Source organism: Erythrolamprus reginae, chromosome 1, assembly GCF_031021105.1.
Source record: "Erythrolamprus reginae isolate rEryReg1 chromosome 1, rEryReg1.hap1, whole genome shotgun sequence".
Lineage (NCBI taxonomy): Eukaryota > Metazoa > Chordata > Lepidosauria > Squamata > Dipsadidae > Erythrolamprus > Erythrolamprus reginae.
The window spans coordinates 25349103-25364926 of NC_091950.1; the positions used below are offsets into that span (position 1 = coordinate 25349103).

Sequence of the window (15824 nt, forward strand, 5' to 3'; positions counted from 1 at the left end):
TCTCCTATATCTCCTATTCCTTTCTTCTATTCCTATATATCTTCTTCTATTCTTTCATTGATATGTTCTATTATTACATCTTCTTTTCTATTCTTTCTTAGATATATTTTACTATGAGTATCTCCTCTATAACCTTCATCATGTATTTTACTATGTGTATATTGATATACAGTATACCCACTAAAACCCTCATTGTGTATTAGACAAAATAAATAAATAAATAAATAAATAAATAAATAAATAAATAAATAAATAAATTAAAAAATATATATATCAGGCTAAGAACCCCCAGCATTCCTGGGATAATACTACACAGAGAGAGAGAGACACACACAGACTATTCTCCAAAGCACCTAAGTGTAGAAGAAGCAATGTGTGGAAACTAAACAAGAAGAGAAGTAACTTAGAACTAAGGAGAAATTTCCTGACAGTCAGAACAGTTGATCAGTGGAACAGCTTGCCTCCAGATGTTGTAAATGCTTCAACACTGTTCTGTCTGGGTGCCCCCAGACTTCAACACCAACTGGAAAAAGCATCCAGACACGCTGGTAAAAGCAAAAGCACTTTATAGTTTGAAAAATAAACACAGAGAAAAACCTGTTCTTCCCAACAGGCAGGCTATGAGACTTCACAGCAGAGTCCTGATGGCCAGACAATACAGCAGACTTCTTGCTGGCACACCCACCACTGTAGAGAATAAGACCCACACCTTTCCCCCCCCCAAGGTTTCAGTATTCAAAGTCACAAACCAGAATTCCAAGACGCCAAAGATCACAGCCAGGTCCCAGGACTCCCAAAGATAATACTCCACAAGCCAGGAAGGGTGGGTCTGCCTTTTCAGCCTTTCCAGAGAGCACCACACCCAAACCCAGCTGTTGCCTCTTTAGTGCTGAAAGTACCTGGCTAATTGTCCCCTTCGTTGTGTTGCTCTTCTCTGCCGGAGATCGATGATTGCTTGTGCATTTTCATCTAAGGAATCCAGGCTGCTTGCTGGGGAGAGCTCCCCCTCGGGGGACTCTGGCTGTCCTCCCTCTCCCTCAGCCTGAGATTCCTCCTCCCCGTCTGCCTGAACCTCCTGTTCCTCATCCTCCCCCTCTGAGCAGGAAGCCGGCAGAGGATCAGCCGTTCCCTGAGGGGCCTCAGACGGAATCACAACAAACACTAGAGGTTTTTAAGAAGGTGTTGGATAGCCATTTTTCTGAAGTGTAGAGTTTCCTGCCTAAGTAGGGAGATGGACTAGAAGATCTCCAAGGTCCCTTCCAACTCTGTTATTCTATTCTATTCACACACGAGAGCAGCTTGTTAAGCAAATACTGAGCTTGTTAACCAAATACTGAGAAACTTTTCCTGGGCCAGGTTTAATTATATGTTGGGACTCAAGTTTACTTATCATACAAACTTATAAGTTTATTTTTATTTATTTATTTTTAAGTTTATTGCTCAACATTTTTCTACCGGTTCTGTGTACCTGACCAAAACTCTTCTGCCGGTTCTGTGTCCATAACCGCACCTGTAGGCGCCCATCACTGAGTGGAACCCACCCCTGTTTTTGACCCACCAGAAACCCCACGCCTCCGTGGCTCTCTCTTGTTCGTGACTCGATTTTGGAGGGCGAAGAGATGGAAACGGGCTGGACAGGACGCGGTTGCTCTGGTCCGTTTGGCTCCTGCGTGCCGAAACCAGAGTCGGGTGTGCTGTTTAGGTAACAAACATCGCTTTGGGTCAGTTCCATCCTCTGCCAAGAGATGTGACTGACGTCTTTTGGAGGGTCCTCTGAGACCAAGTTAATGAAGAGGGAGGCAACGGCTGGTCTTGTTTTGACAAAAGGAGGCGAGCGTGGGCCAGCAGAAGACAAACAAGGAAAGAGGAAACGCTGATAACAATACTGCTTTCTTGGAATGGTGGCAATGTTATGCTAACCTGTAACCACCAGCTTCTCCAACTAAGCAGGAAGGAAACACGGAGCCAAGTGGGAGGAAATATTAATCAGATGCAATATAAACAGTGGGAGGTGTATGTCCCCACTCAGTGGAACCTCAAGGCCGAGTCGTGAGCTAACCAAGGCAGTTGGCAACATGATAGAGAAGAACGCCTACGCCATGGCCACTTTAGGCCTAGACTCCAAGGGTGGCCTTCAACCCAAGCGGGATTGTGGCTTCTACATGAAATATTTCTTCCTCTTCCTCTCCCTCATCGAGTTCCTCATCATTGTGGCATTGGTGCTTTTCATGGTCTACAGCAACTCCACGGAGGCTACCGAGAAACACATCCAGGGCTTGAACAACCAGCTGCAGGAGGGGGACAAGAAGATCAAAGCCCTCAAAGAAGACATTGACAAGCTCAAGCGCCAGCTGAATGCCACGGAGAAGGAATCCCGTGCGGTACACACTCAAATGTTCAAGCTGAACACCACCTTGAAGTTTTGCAACAATGACAAGGTAAGCCCTGGGAAAGAAGGTTAGAGGCATACGACCTCCAGGTTGCCCTGAGCATCCGCCTTTTTCTATGCATTTATAGACACAAAGTTGGATGCCTTTTCCAAAGGGAGGGAAAACATGATAAGTCCATGGACCACGAGGATGGAATATGAAGTGCATTGAAAGATTTGCCCGTTAACTAGGGCGTTACAAATTCACTAAATATTAAGTTATTTAATTTAAAGGCAAATGTAATTTAATTTCGGGTATAATTTTTTTTATTTTTCTGCACCTTAAAATAAAACATTATATACTGCTCAAAAATAATAATAAAGGGAACACTTAAACAACAGAATATAACTCTAAGTATTCAATGAGAATATTTCATTCATTCAGATCTAGGATGTGTTGTTTGAGTGTTCCCTTTATTTTTTTTGAGCAGTATATGAATACAAACACTCCAACAGGGCTTAATATAAAACATACATAAAAACTTTCCCACTAAACATTCAAAAGCGCCTCTTATATCTCTATCCTCTTTTAAAATCCCATATCTTTCATCTAATTAAGCTATTTACTATCAAACATCTGAAGATTTTCACCATCTTCAAGCAGTGCATTATATGAATATAATCATTAATAAAACCTCTTATGTTTATATCTTCATATAACTAAATTATCCAGTATTTAACATCATATTTCTATTTCGTAACTATTAGTCACTATGTGTGTATGTATGTATGTATGTATATATGTATGTATGCATGTATGTATATGTATGTGTATATGTACTGTATATGTATATGTGTGTGTGTATATATATGTGTGTGGAAAAAGAAAACTTCTACTTCAACGCGTCACCTTATCAAACCTCTATCCTAAATTTTTTTACATTTTAAATAATCTTAATATCTAAGCTTCGTGTTATATATTTAGTGATACCGCCATCTCTCTTCCAAAATAGAAAAATAGAAACATAGAAGACTGATGGCAGAAAAAGACCTCCTGGTCCATCTAGTCTGCCCTTTTACTATTTCCTGTATTTTATCTTACAATGGATATATGTTTATCCCAGGCATGTTTAAATTCAGTTACTGTGGATTTACCAACCACGTCTGCTGGAAGTTTGTTCCAAGGATCTACTACTCTTTCAGTGAAATAATATTTTCTCACGTTGCTTTTGATCTTTCCCCCAACTAACTTCAGATTGTGTCCCCTTGTTCTTGTGTTCACTTTCCTATTAAAAACACTTCCCTCCTGAACCTTATTTAACCCTTTAACATATTTAAATGTTTCGATCATGTCCCCCCTTTTCCTTCTGTCCTCCAGACTATACAGATTGAGTTCATTAAGTCTTTCCTGATACGTTTTATGCTTAAGACCTTCCACCATTCTTGTAGCCCGTCTTTGGACCCGTTCAATTTTGTCAATATCTTTTTGTAGGTGAGGTCTCCAGAACTGAACACAGTATTCCAAATGTGGTCTCACCAGCGCTCTATATAAGGGGATCACAATCTCCCTCTTCCTGCTTGTTATACCTCTAGCTATGCAGCCAAGCATCCTACTTGCTTTTCCTACTGCCCGACCACTTATGTAATTTAATTTAAGTTACCTGATGGTTAGATGGGCAGTCACGAAAACACGCTTTAAAGTCAGGGGGGCTAGTTTAAACTTCCATATTCAGAGGCAGTCTCTGATATTAACAGATACCAGAGAATAAATGGCAAGGGAAAAAAGGCTTCTGCCGTGGGCATCTGTTGTTACCATTGTTGGAAATAAGGGGTTGTGTTGGATTATTTAGCTACAGATGATAGCCCTGGCACTTAACCCACAAAGTACCCTGTTTTCCCCCAAAACAAGACATCCCTGATAATAAACCCAATAGGAATTTGAGTGCATGGCAATAAGGCCAAGCACTTATTTCAGGGTTCAAAAAATATAAGGCAGGGTCTTCTTTTTGGGGAAGCACGGTAGATGTTCTGCAACACTCAACACAGTTCAGGTCTTTTCTGGAAACTTTTCCCAGTCATAAGAACTTTGTAGAGGGCGCGCATATTTTAGATCAGGGGTCTCCAACCTTGGCAACTTTAAGACTTGTGGACCTCAACTCCACAATCAACTCACTTTGCTGGTTGAGGAACTCTGGGAGTTGAGGTCCACAAGTCTTAAAGTTGCCAAGGTTGGAGACCACCTGATCTAGATCATTAAACCCTTCTAGGAGATAGAACACTTGCTGTCCAACAAAAGAAAGTTGGCATTGGGGATGCTTCAGAAGACAGGATTCAAGTAGATTGACTCTAAGAAGACACACCCATGGAAAGTGACCGGCTCCTTGCAAGAGAAGGTTAAACACCTGGAGTGTTCAGTTTGAGAACAATCTTCTCCCGAGGAATGCAGAGGAACATTTGTGGGAAAACAACCGATGAGATTGCTTGGACAGTAGAAGGGGGGGGATTTGTGACAGGCTGTGTCTCATTCCATATCTCTTGACACATGAAGTGTTTTTAATAGGAAAGTGAACAAAAGAACAAGGGGGCACAATCTGAGCTTAGTTGGGGAAAAGATCAGAAGCAACGTGAGAAAATATTATTTTACTGAAAGAGTAGTAGATGCTTGGAACAAACTTGCTGCCCCGAGTCTGCGGAGAGGGGAGGCAAACAAATCTAATAAATTATTATTATTAATTATTATTATTCCAGCAGACGTGGTTGGTAAATCCACACTAACTGAATTTAAACATGCCTGGGATAAACATATATCCATCCTAAGATAAAATACAAGAAATAGTATAAGGGCAGATTAAATGGACCATGAGGTCTTTTTCTGCCGCCAATCTTCTATGTTTCTATGTTTTTTGAGACTATTTATTTATTTGTTTGTTTGTTTGTTGTATTTATATGCCGCTCATTCCGAAATGGACTCAGAGCGGCTAACAGTTATAAATACAACAATAGTAAAAAAAACATCCTAGTAGTACTGTAATAGTAAAAAAAAATAGTAAGAAAAACGCCCTCAAAACATTGCTACAGAGCACTGCACACCAAGACAACTAAACACAAGAACAGTTTTTCCCCAAACGCCATCACTCTACTAAACAAATAATTCCCTCAACACTGTCAGACTTTTTACTAAATCTGCACTTCTATTTCTACTAGTTTTTCTCATCATTCCTATCATCCTTTTCCTCCCACTTAGGACTGTATGACTGTAACTTGTTGCTTGTATCCTAAGATTTTTATTAATATTGATTGTTTCTTCATTGCTTATTTGACCCCTATGACCATCATTAAGTGTTGTACCACATGATTCTTGACAAATGTATCTTTTTCTTTTATGTACGCTGAGAGCATATGCACCAAGACAAATTCCTTGCGTGTCCAATCACACTTGGCCAATAAAAAATTATATTCTATTCTATTCTATAGTAAAAAAAAACCAGTAAAAAATACGAGAATAAAATCAACAGGATAATAAAAATGACAATATCATAAAAAAATATGCATGCATTACAATCAATCTAGTTCTAATTCCAGGCCTGTCAGAAAAGCAAGGTCTTAACAGCTTTCCGGATGACTGATAGGGAAAAGAATGCGAATCTCTGGGAGCAGTTGATTCCACAGGTTTGGAGCCGCCACAGAGAAGGCTCTTCCCCGAGATCCCGCCAGCCGACATTTGTACAGAACAAAATATTCAATGAGAATATTTCATTCATTCAGATCCAGGCTGTGTTATTTGAGTGTTCCCTTTATCTTTTTGAGCAGTGTAGTTTCTGACAGATAATTCATGCTGTCAATATTGATTGTTTCTTCATTGCTTATTTGACCCCTATGACAATCATTAAGTGCTGTACCTCATGATTCTTGACAAATGTATCTTTTTCTTTTATGGACACTGAGAGCATCTGCACCAAGATAAATTCCTTGTGTGTCCAATCACACTTGGCCAATAAAGAATTCTATTCTATTCTATTTTATTCTATTCTATGCATCGATTGGACATGAGAAAAAATTTCACAATCCCAATGGTCTTTATGCACCTACTGAAGGCTAACTTAATTTTTTTAGAGCACATACAAGCCCTTGGTTAAAATCTATTTAATCAGCGGAGGCTCCGAATTTGAGAAGGCTGGGAAGCAAGCCAGTGGCTATTTTGTTATTCCCCAATGACCATTGAAGAAACTTAATGGACTTTCCACCTTTTTCTATTTTTATTTTATTTTATTTTATTTTATTTTATTATTTTATTTTATTTTATTTTATTTTATTTTATTTTATTTTATTTTATTTTATTTTATTTTATTTTATTTTATTTTATTTTATTTTATTTTATTTTATTTTATTTTATTTTATTTTATTTTATTTTATTTTATTTTATTTTATTTTATTTTATTTTATTTTATTTTATTTTATTTTATTTTATTTTATTTTATTTTATTTTATTTTATTTTATTTTATTTTATTTTATTTTATTTTATTTTATTTTATTTTATTTTATTTTATTTTATTTTATTTTATTTTATTTTATTTTATTTTATTTTATTTTATTTTATTTTATTTATAGCTGAAGGGATTGGATACTGTAGCCTAGAGGATAATTCTCTGCCTTACAAGGCAAAGGTTGCAGGTTCAAGTCCCAGTGGGTATGGCTAGCTGATGAGGCCAAAATAAGGCCGAAATAGATCTATCCTAGTCTCCCTTAATTTTCAAATTCAGCAAAAAAAACCCCACATGTGACATATATATATATATATATATATATATATATATATATATATATATATATATATATATATATATATGGAGAGAATATATATGACATATGAGATAAGGAAAGACAATTGGACAGGGGACGATAGGCACATCAGTGCACTTATATACGCCCCTTACTGGCCTCTTAGGAACCTGGAGAGGTCAATTGTGGAAAGTCTAAGGGAGAAATGTTGGGGGTTGGGAGTTGACACTATTGAGTCCGGTAATGAGTTCCACACTTCGACAACTCGATTGTTAAAGTCATATTTTTTACAGTCAAGTTTGGAGTGGTTAATATTAAGTTTGAATCTGTTGCGTGCTCTTGTGTTGTTGCGGTTGAAGATGAAGTAGTCGTTGACCAGAAGGACGTTACAGCATATGATCTTGTGGGCAATACTTAAATCGTGTTTTAGGCGCCGCAGTTCTAAGCTTTCTAGACCCAGGATAGATAGTCTATTTTCATAGGGTATTCTGTTTCGAGTGGAGGAGTGAAGGGCTCTTCTGGTGAAATATCTTTGGACGTTTTCGAGAGTGTTGATGTCTGAGATGTGGTGTGGGTTCCAGACAGATGAGCTGTATTCGAGGATGGGTCTGGCATAGGTTTTGTAGACTCTAGTCAGTAGTGTGAGATTGCCAGAGCAGAAGCTACGTAGGATCAGATTAACAACTCTGGAAGCCTTTTTGGCGATATTGTTGCATTGAAGAAACTTAATGGACTTTCCACCTTTTTCTAGACAAAGCTGAAGGAACAACAGCAGAGCACTTCGGCAGCTCTCTCATCGGCCTATGAAAATAGATTCCAATTACAGCTTTTGAATATTACTTACGTTGGTGAGTATTGCAAACCCATCTTTAGTCTTAGCTCTGTAACACAAAGCCAGAGAAATTTCAGCGGTTTTTTCCCCTCTCTTTCTGATTCCTCCCTCCAAATGTATTTGCTTTGTTTTGGGGCTGTTCAAGGAGTTTAATTTTATTTAATTTTATTTTATTTTTAAATAATTAAACAGGAGGGAAGTGTTTTTAATAGGAAAGTGGACACAAGAATAAGGGGACACAATCTGAAGTTAGTTGGGGGAAAGATCAAAAGCAACGTGAGAAAATATTATTTTACTGAAAGAGTAGTAGATGCTTGGAACAAACTTCCCCTGCAGATAATCATCCACTCCCCTAACACTGACCATGCCCTGACCATAGTGTTTTAGAATAGAATATAGAATAGAATGGGAAGGGACCTTGGAGGTCTTTTAGTCCAACCCCCGTTCAAGCAGAAGACCTTATACTCGTGATGGAGAACCTATGGCACGTGTGATGATTTTTTTGCTTGTGCGAAGGTTTCGGGAGGTCGATTTTAGCCTCCAAAGGCCTCCGGGGTGGCATGCGGAGCCATATCTGCCGGCACTTGAGCCGTTGCCCAACTCATCTCCATAGCACCTGTGTGTGCCCGCCAGCTGATTTTTTGTCCGTGCAGAGGTTTTGGGAGGGCGATTTCAGCCTCCAAAGGCCTCCAGAGTGGCAGAAGGGATTGTTTTCACCTTCCCCAAGCTCCAAGAAAGCCTCTAGAGCCAGGGGGTGGTGAAAAACAGGCTTACCGGGCCCACTGGAAGTTGGGAAACAGAGGAATGGGGGGGGGGATGAATGGATGTGGGCATACACATGCGAGTCATACCACGCGGGCGCACTATTTGGGCACCTGAGGAAAAAAGGTCTCGCCATCACTGTCCTATACAATTTCAGACAAAAGGCTATCCAATCCCTTCTTAAAAGCCTCTAGTGGTGACAATGTCTGAAGGCAAGATCTTCCATTAGTTAATCGTCCACACTGTCAGGAGATTTCTTCTTAGTTCTATGTAGGTTGCCTGGCGGCATAAATAGGTCTTTAAGCTTTTACGGAAGGCAAGGAGGGTGGGGGCAGTGTGAATCTCTGGGGGACCTGATTCCAGAGGGCTGAGGCCCCCACAGAGAAGGCTCTTCCCCCAGGTCCCACCAAACAACATTGCCTAGTTCAGTGTTTCCCAACCTTGGCAACTTGAAGATATTTGGACTTCAACTCCCAGAATTCCCCAGTTGAAGAGTTGAAGTCCAGACACCTTCAAGTTGCCAAGGTTGGGAAACACGGGTCTAGTTGACGGGACTTGGAGACGGCTGACTCTGTGGGACCTGACCAGATGCTGGGACTCATGCAGAGACGTCTCTGGTGGTTTGGAGGGGCAAGAAAAGGGGTTTTTTCCTAATGCATGCAGTCATGTCCAGTTTTGCAATATTGACCGGCTGGCTTTTGTGGTTGTCGCTTGGTCTACAGCACACATGAGCGCTCTGGAGAAGAAGCTGGTGGCCTTGGAGCTGAAAAGCCAGATGGAGCGAGAAAACCTAAACCGGGAGAGCAAGTCTTGGCAAGAGAAAGCCGAGAAGGAAGAGAAAGAGAAGAGCGAATGCCAGCTAGACAAACTCCAGCTGCAAACGCAGGGCCAGAGGTACCAGGAACTGAAATCCACCATGGTCCAAGAGTTACAACCTGCCCTTAACCACTTAAAGACTTCAGCGGACCAGCTATTTTCTTCCTTCGAGACCCGCGGCTGTTACCGGCATGAGGTTGAAAGCACCTTCCGTTCCTTGTTCCGAAGTCTGCAAACCCAGGTGGAAACGGTGGGCCAACAGTTTGGCCAGAAGGCCGACGAGGTGACGCAGGCGAATGCCCTGTTGCAGAGGCAGAAGGCCGCTTGTGGCCAGGACCTCCAGGAAGAGAAACGCAAGATGGTCCGTCAGGAGCAGATGTTCGAGTTGCAGAAACAGGCCCTCGAAGAATTCCAAGACTCTCAGATTGAGAAAACCAGGGCCGAATGCAGGAGGATGAACGACGATAACGAAAGCTTGAGGCTGCAGCTGCAGCAAACCAGGCAGGCTTGCACCAGCGTGAGGGTAAGCCAGTGTTTCTCAAATAGTGGGGCGGCTGATACGGGAGAGATTTGTGGAGAAAACAGGAGATGGAAGCAGACAATCTGATAAAGTAAAAATAAGTTTATTGCAAATGCAAGGCCGAGAGAGAAAAAATTCTCACATTTCTGCAGGGGCTACGGGTTACAAGCAGGGTTTTTATACATGTCTTTTAGTTGGATTTCCTAAGCTGTTTCTTCAGTTGTTTCCTGTCCTGAGAATGTTTGTGGTTGGCAGTTTGTGGTTACAGTGCTCCCTCAATTTTCGCAGGGGATGCGTTCCGAGACGGCCCGCGAAAGTTGAATTTCCGCGAAGTAGAGATGCGGAAGTAAATGTACACTATTTTTGCCTATGAACAGTATCACAAGCCTTCCCTTAACACTTTAAAACTCTAAATTAAATTTCCCATTCCCTTAGCAACCATTTAGATTATTACTCACCAAGGTTATTTATTAATGTTTATTTAAAAAAATATTTATTTATTTATTTATTTATTGATTGATTGATTGATTGATTGATTGATTGATTTGATTTTTATGCAGCCCTTCTCCTTAGATTCAGGGTGGCTTACAACATGTTAGCAATAGCACTTTTTTAACAGAGCTAGGCTATTGCCCCCACAATCCGGGTCCTCATTTTAACCACCTTGGAAAGATGGAAGGCTGAGTCAATCTTATTAAAGGCGGACTAAAGTTTGGCGATGACATATGAGGTCATCGGGGGGGGAGGAACCGTGGTATAGGGGAAAACCCGTAAAGTAATTTTTAATTAATACTTTTGAAAAACCGTGGTATAGACTTTTTGCAAAGTTCGAACCCGTGAAAATCGAGGGAACACTGTACACGTTTTTCTTGCTACATTTCTGCACCTTATGCAGATGGTATTAAACTTTAAGTGTAAAACTTTATTTTACTATTATATATTATAATATTTTATTATAATATTATAATATTTTATTATAATATTATAATATTTTATTATAATATTATAATATTTTATTATATTATATATTATGTAATATTATGTAATATATAATATTATATATTATAGTTTATTATATTATATGTTATATAATATTATATGTTATAATATTTTATTATAATATTATAATAGTTTATCATGGCTGAACCTTGGTTCATTGTACATAAGCATTTAACTCTTTCACGGCAATGCTGGGGGGGTTGCATTAACTCAGAGACTGTGCTTTTTTGGCCGCAGGGAGTAAAGGTTTTTTCCACCAATCCAGAAATGGCGAAGCTTTTTTCCCTTGGGTGCCAAAAAAAGTGTGCACGCATGCTATCCTACATGCATGAGTGTCCACGCCCATAATTCAATGTCTGGGGAGGGCAAAAACAGCTTCCCCCATCCTCTGGAAGGCCTCTGTGTAAAAATGTCCTTTTTATGAAACGTCTAACTTTGGACTTTGGGGTTTATGTCAACCCAGCACCTCTGCTGTCCTCTATCTCCTCTGCATCCCAATGACTTACGTTACTTTAAAAGACTTCAGAATTTTCTAAACCGGAAAAAGAGTTTAGTTGTTGCAACAGAGCAAAATGATAACTTGGAGGGTCCATCTCTAATTTTAGAAAATGCCGCAAATTCTTTGTAGGATTTTAGGATGCTAAAATACACAGCTCAAAAAAATAAAGGGAGCACTCAAACAACACATCCTAGATCTGAATGAATGAAATATTCTCATTGAATACTTTTGTTCTGTACAAAGTTGAATGTGCACAACAGCCTGTGAAATTGATTGTCAATCTGTGTTGCTTCCTAAGAGGACAGTTTAATTTCAGAAAAGTTTGGTTTACTTGGAGTTATATTGTGTTGTTTAAGTGTTCCCTTTATTTTTTTGAGCAATGTACATCTTCAACTGTTAGTGGCATGGGTGGAAAACAAACATGTAAAATATAAAACAAGATAACTTTTTTCAGAAAATAAGTACCAGGAAGTCAGCTAGAGGTTACAGAATACAGATTAACAGAATTGAAAGGGACCTTGGAGATCTTCTAGTCCAACCCCTTGCCCAGGCAGGAAACCTTATACCTTTTCAGACAAATGAATGTTGGAGCATTCACAACTTCTGGAGGCAATTTGTTCCATTGATTAATTGTTATGTATGTATGTATGTATGTATGTATGTATGTATGTATGTACAGTATGTATGTTGGAAGGGACCTTGTCGATCATCTAGTCCAACCCCCTGCTTGAGCAGGGGCCCTAGACCACCCCAGACAAATGGCAGTCCAATCTTCCCTTGAAAATCTCAAGTGTTGGAGAGCTCACAACCTCCGCAGGCAAGCTGTTCCACTGGTTGATTGCTCTCACCGTCAGAAAGTTCCTCCTTATTTCCAGGTTGAATCTCTCTTTGGTCAGTTTCCATCCGTTGTTCCTTCTCTGGCGTTCTGATGCTTTGGAAAACAGCCTGACCCCCTTCCTCTCTGTGGCAGCCTTTCAAGTATTGGAAGACTGCTATCATGTCTCCCCCGGTCCTTCTTTTTGCCAGGACTGGCCATGCCCAAATCCTGCAACCTCTCTTCGTATGTTTTAGTTTCCAGTCCCCTAATCATCCTGATTGCTCCCTCCGGCACTTTCTCTAGAGTTTCAATGTCTTTTTTGTAGTATGGTGACCAAAACTGAATGCAGTACTCTAGGTGTGATCTAACTAGGGCTTTATAGAGTGGTATTATTTATTTTATTTTATTTTATTTTATTTTATTTTATTATTTTATTTATTTTATTTTATTTTATTTTATTTTATTTTATTTTATTTTATTTTATTTTATTTTATTTTATTTTATTTTATTTTATTTTATTTTATTTTATTTTATTTTATTTTATTTTATTTTATTTTATTTTATTTTATTTTATTTTATTTTATTTTATTTTATTTTATTTTATTTTATTTTATTTTATTTTATTTTATTTTATTTTATTTTATTTTATTTTATTTTATTTTATTTTATTTTATTTTATTTTATTTTATTTTATTTTATTTTATTTTATTTTATTTTATTTTATTTTATTTTATTTTATTTTATTTTTTATTTTATTTTATTTTTTGGATTTATATGCCACTCCTCTCCGTGGACTCGGGGTGGCTAACAACAGTGGTAAAACAGCTAAAAACCCTTGTTATAAAACCAATCATACGTACAAACATACCATGCATAAATTGTAGAAGCCTAGGGGGGGAGATTATCTTAGTTCCCCCATGCCTGATGGCAGAGGTGGGTTTTGAGGAGCTTACGAAAGGCAAGGAGGGTGGGGGCTATTCTAATCTCTGGGGGGAGTTGGTTCCAGAGGGCCGGGGCCGCCACAGAGAAGGCTCTTCCCCTAGTCCTAGAATGTATCCCTCTGATACATTTCACTTACTCTCTAGTCTATTTCTGGAAATAAAGACCAGGTTTAAATTGACTGTCCTGATTTTTACAACTACATGGACCACATTGAAATTAGGAGATGCACCATCAATTTGGGGGCTGTAGTTTTCCATTTTCTTAAAAAAACAAAAACATAGACTATTAATGAGTCCATTCAGGTTTTAGAAAGCTCATCAAACTTATTATTTCCATAGACTATGTCTCCGGGCAACACAGCTTTGAGGAACCCGTTTAGTTTGGGCTCATCTAATCCCATTGGCACCTTTTCAAGAGGTCTCGGGAATCCTGTAGCAAGCTCTAATGTGTTCAGCAATCCAAACCCATTGGGGAGGCCAAGTTTACCGGCTCAGCCGAGTTCTGGATCTCAGCGAAATCCAAGCACTGCTGGTAAGTAATCCATTTCTGGAAAGATTTAGGGATTTAGTTCCCTAAAATGCTAACCTGAGAATTGTCACCCCAGCGAGAAACACTGGTGAGGTTGTAAGTCAAGGACTTAACAGTTCACTTGAACGATGATGATCATCCAAGCCACTCCTACCCAGTCACGTGACCACCAAACCACACCCACAAAATAAGCCACACCCACAGTGTGGCAGTAGCAAAATTGGCAGCCCATTACTGCAGCTGGGATTGGGGTTCCGGTAGCAGAAATTGAGACGCACACATATCTCTGCAACCCGACAGGAATGCGTGCACACCCACATGAGATTTGGCTTCTGAGCATGTGCAGCAAGCGAAATCTCACACGAGGATGCCCTCCTGTGCGAGATTTTGCAGATTTTCTGATTTTTTACGAACAAATTGCCAAAAGTCGGCAAAGTCTACCACGCGAGAGCATCCTCCCAGGAGATTTCGCTTGCGGTGCATGGGCAGAAGTCAAATCTCCCACCGTTGGGCACGCATGAGATGGTCATGGAGAGCGTACCAGTACTGGCTGGTAAGTCCAACCCCCGCCTGCTCTGAAGGGAACCATCTTGTAGAATAACAGAGTTGAAAGGGACTTTGCAAGTGTTTCGGTCCAACCTTTTCACAAGAAGACGCTGAACCTTGTTTTCCTTGAGTGCCGAAAGAGCGTGGGCGTGCGCTATCGTGCATGCGTGAGTGCCCATACCCATAATTCAATGCCTGGGGATGGCAAAAATAGCTTCCCCACGCCCCGGAGGCCCTCTGGCATCTGGGAACAGCCTGTTTCCCAACTTCTGGTGGGCCCAGTAGGCTCGCGTTTTGCCCCCCATCCCCAGGATCCAAAGGCTTCCCTGGAGCCGAGGGAGGGTAAAAACCTCCTCCCCCATCCCTCCGGAGGCTCTCTGGAAGCCAAAAATGCCCTCCCAGAGCAGTGAAGGGCTACCAAAATTTTTACTACCACACTGTGGGCGTCGCTTATGCATTTTCTTTCAACATCATTCAGTGTAAATTGGGTGCTCTGGGGTGGGGCTCCATTTTCGCTACCCCACTGCGTTTCCCCCCCCCCCAATCCGGGCAGTAGCCGACCCCTGTCCCACATGCACGTTGGAGCTGAGCTAGGGCAATGGCCCACATGCCAGCAGATAGATAGATAGATAGATAGATAGATAGATAGATAGATAGATAGATAGATAGATAGATAGATAGATAGATAGAATTTGTATGCCGCCCCTCTCCATGGGATGGCTAACAACAGTGATAAAAAAAACAGCATGTAACAATCCAATACTAAAACAACTAAAAACCCTTATTATAAAACCAATCATACATACAAACATACCATGCATAAATTGTAGAGGCCTAGGGGGAAAGAATATCTCAGTTCCCCAATGCCTGATGGCAGAGGTGAGTTTTAAGGAGCTTACGAAAGGCGAGGAGGGTGGGGGCAATTCTAATCTCTGGGGGGAGTTGGTTCCAGAGAGCCGGTGCCGCCACAGAGAAGGCTCTTCCCCTGGGTCCCACCAAACGACATTGTTTAGTCGACGGGACTCGGAGAAGGCCCACTCTGTGGGCCCTAACTGGTCACTGGGATTCGCATGCCATAGGTTCACCATCACTGCCCTATATCCATGATGGCGAATCTATGGACGTGCGCCACAGGTGGCAGCTGAGGCACATGCGACGGCACATGAGACGTTTCCATGTTACAGCTGATTTCCGGCCTTCGGAAAAGCGATTTCATCTTCCGAGAGGCAAAAAAAAATCCCCCAACTGTCAAAGTTCAGAAAAACGCACTTCCGGTTTGCCCATTTGGGCCTTTTTTTTCACCTACCAGCAGTTATATGTTTATTAAATGTTATTAAATGTATAGGTCAATCACCTCACAGTCCAAAGTGACTCTGGGCAGCTTATAATGCCATAAAAGCATACATACAAAACGA

At 40.4% G+C, this 15824-nt stretch overlaps 1 protein-coding gene across 1 annotated transcript in view; it reads left to right on the plus strand.

Annotated features, from left to right (window-relative positions):
• Nucleotides 1-2029: 2029 nt before the first annotated feature.
• Nucleotides 2030-15824, plus strand: part of PLVAP (plasmalemma vesicle associated protein) — a 22690-nt gene continuing 8895 nt past the window's right edge. The window contains exons 1-4 of the mRNA XM_070747404.1: nt 2030-2438; nt 7900-7996; nt 9465-10081; nt 13674-13866. Of these exons, the coding sequence (XP_070603505.1) occupies nt 2076-2438; nt 7900-7996; nt 9465-10081; nt 13674-13866 (1270 nt within the window). The 5' untranslated portion in view covers nt 2030-2075. The remainder of the gene's footprint in view (nt 2439-7899; nt 7997-9464; nt 10082-13673; nt 13867-15824) is intronic.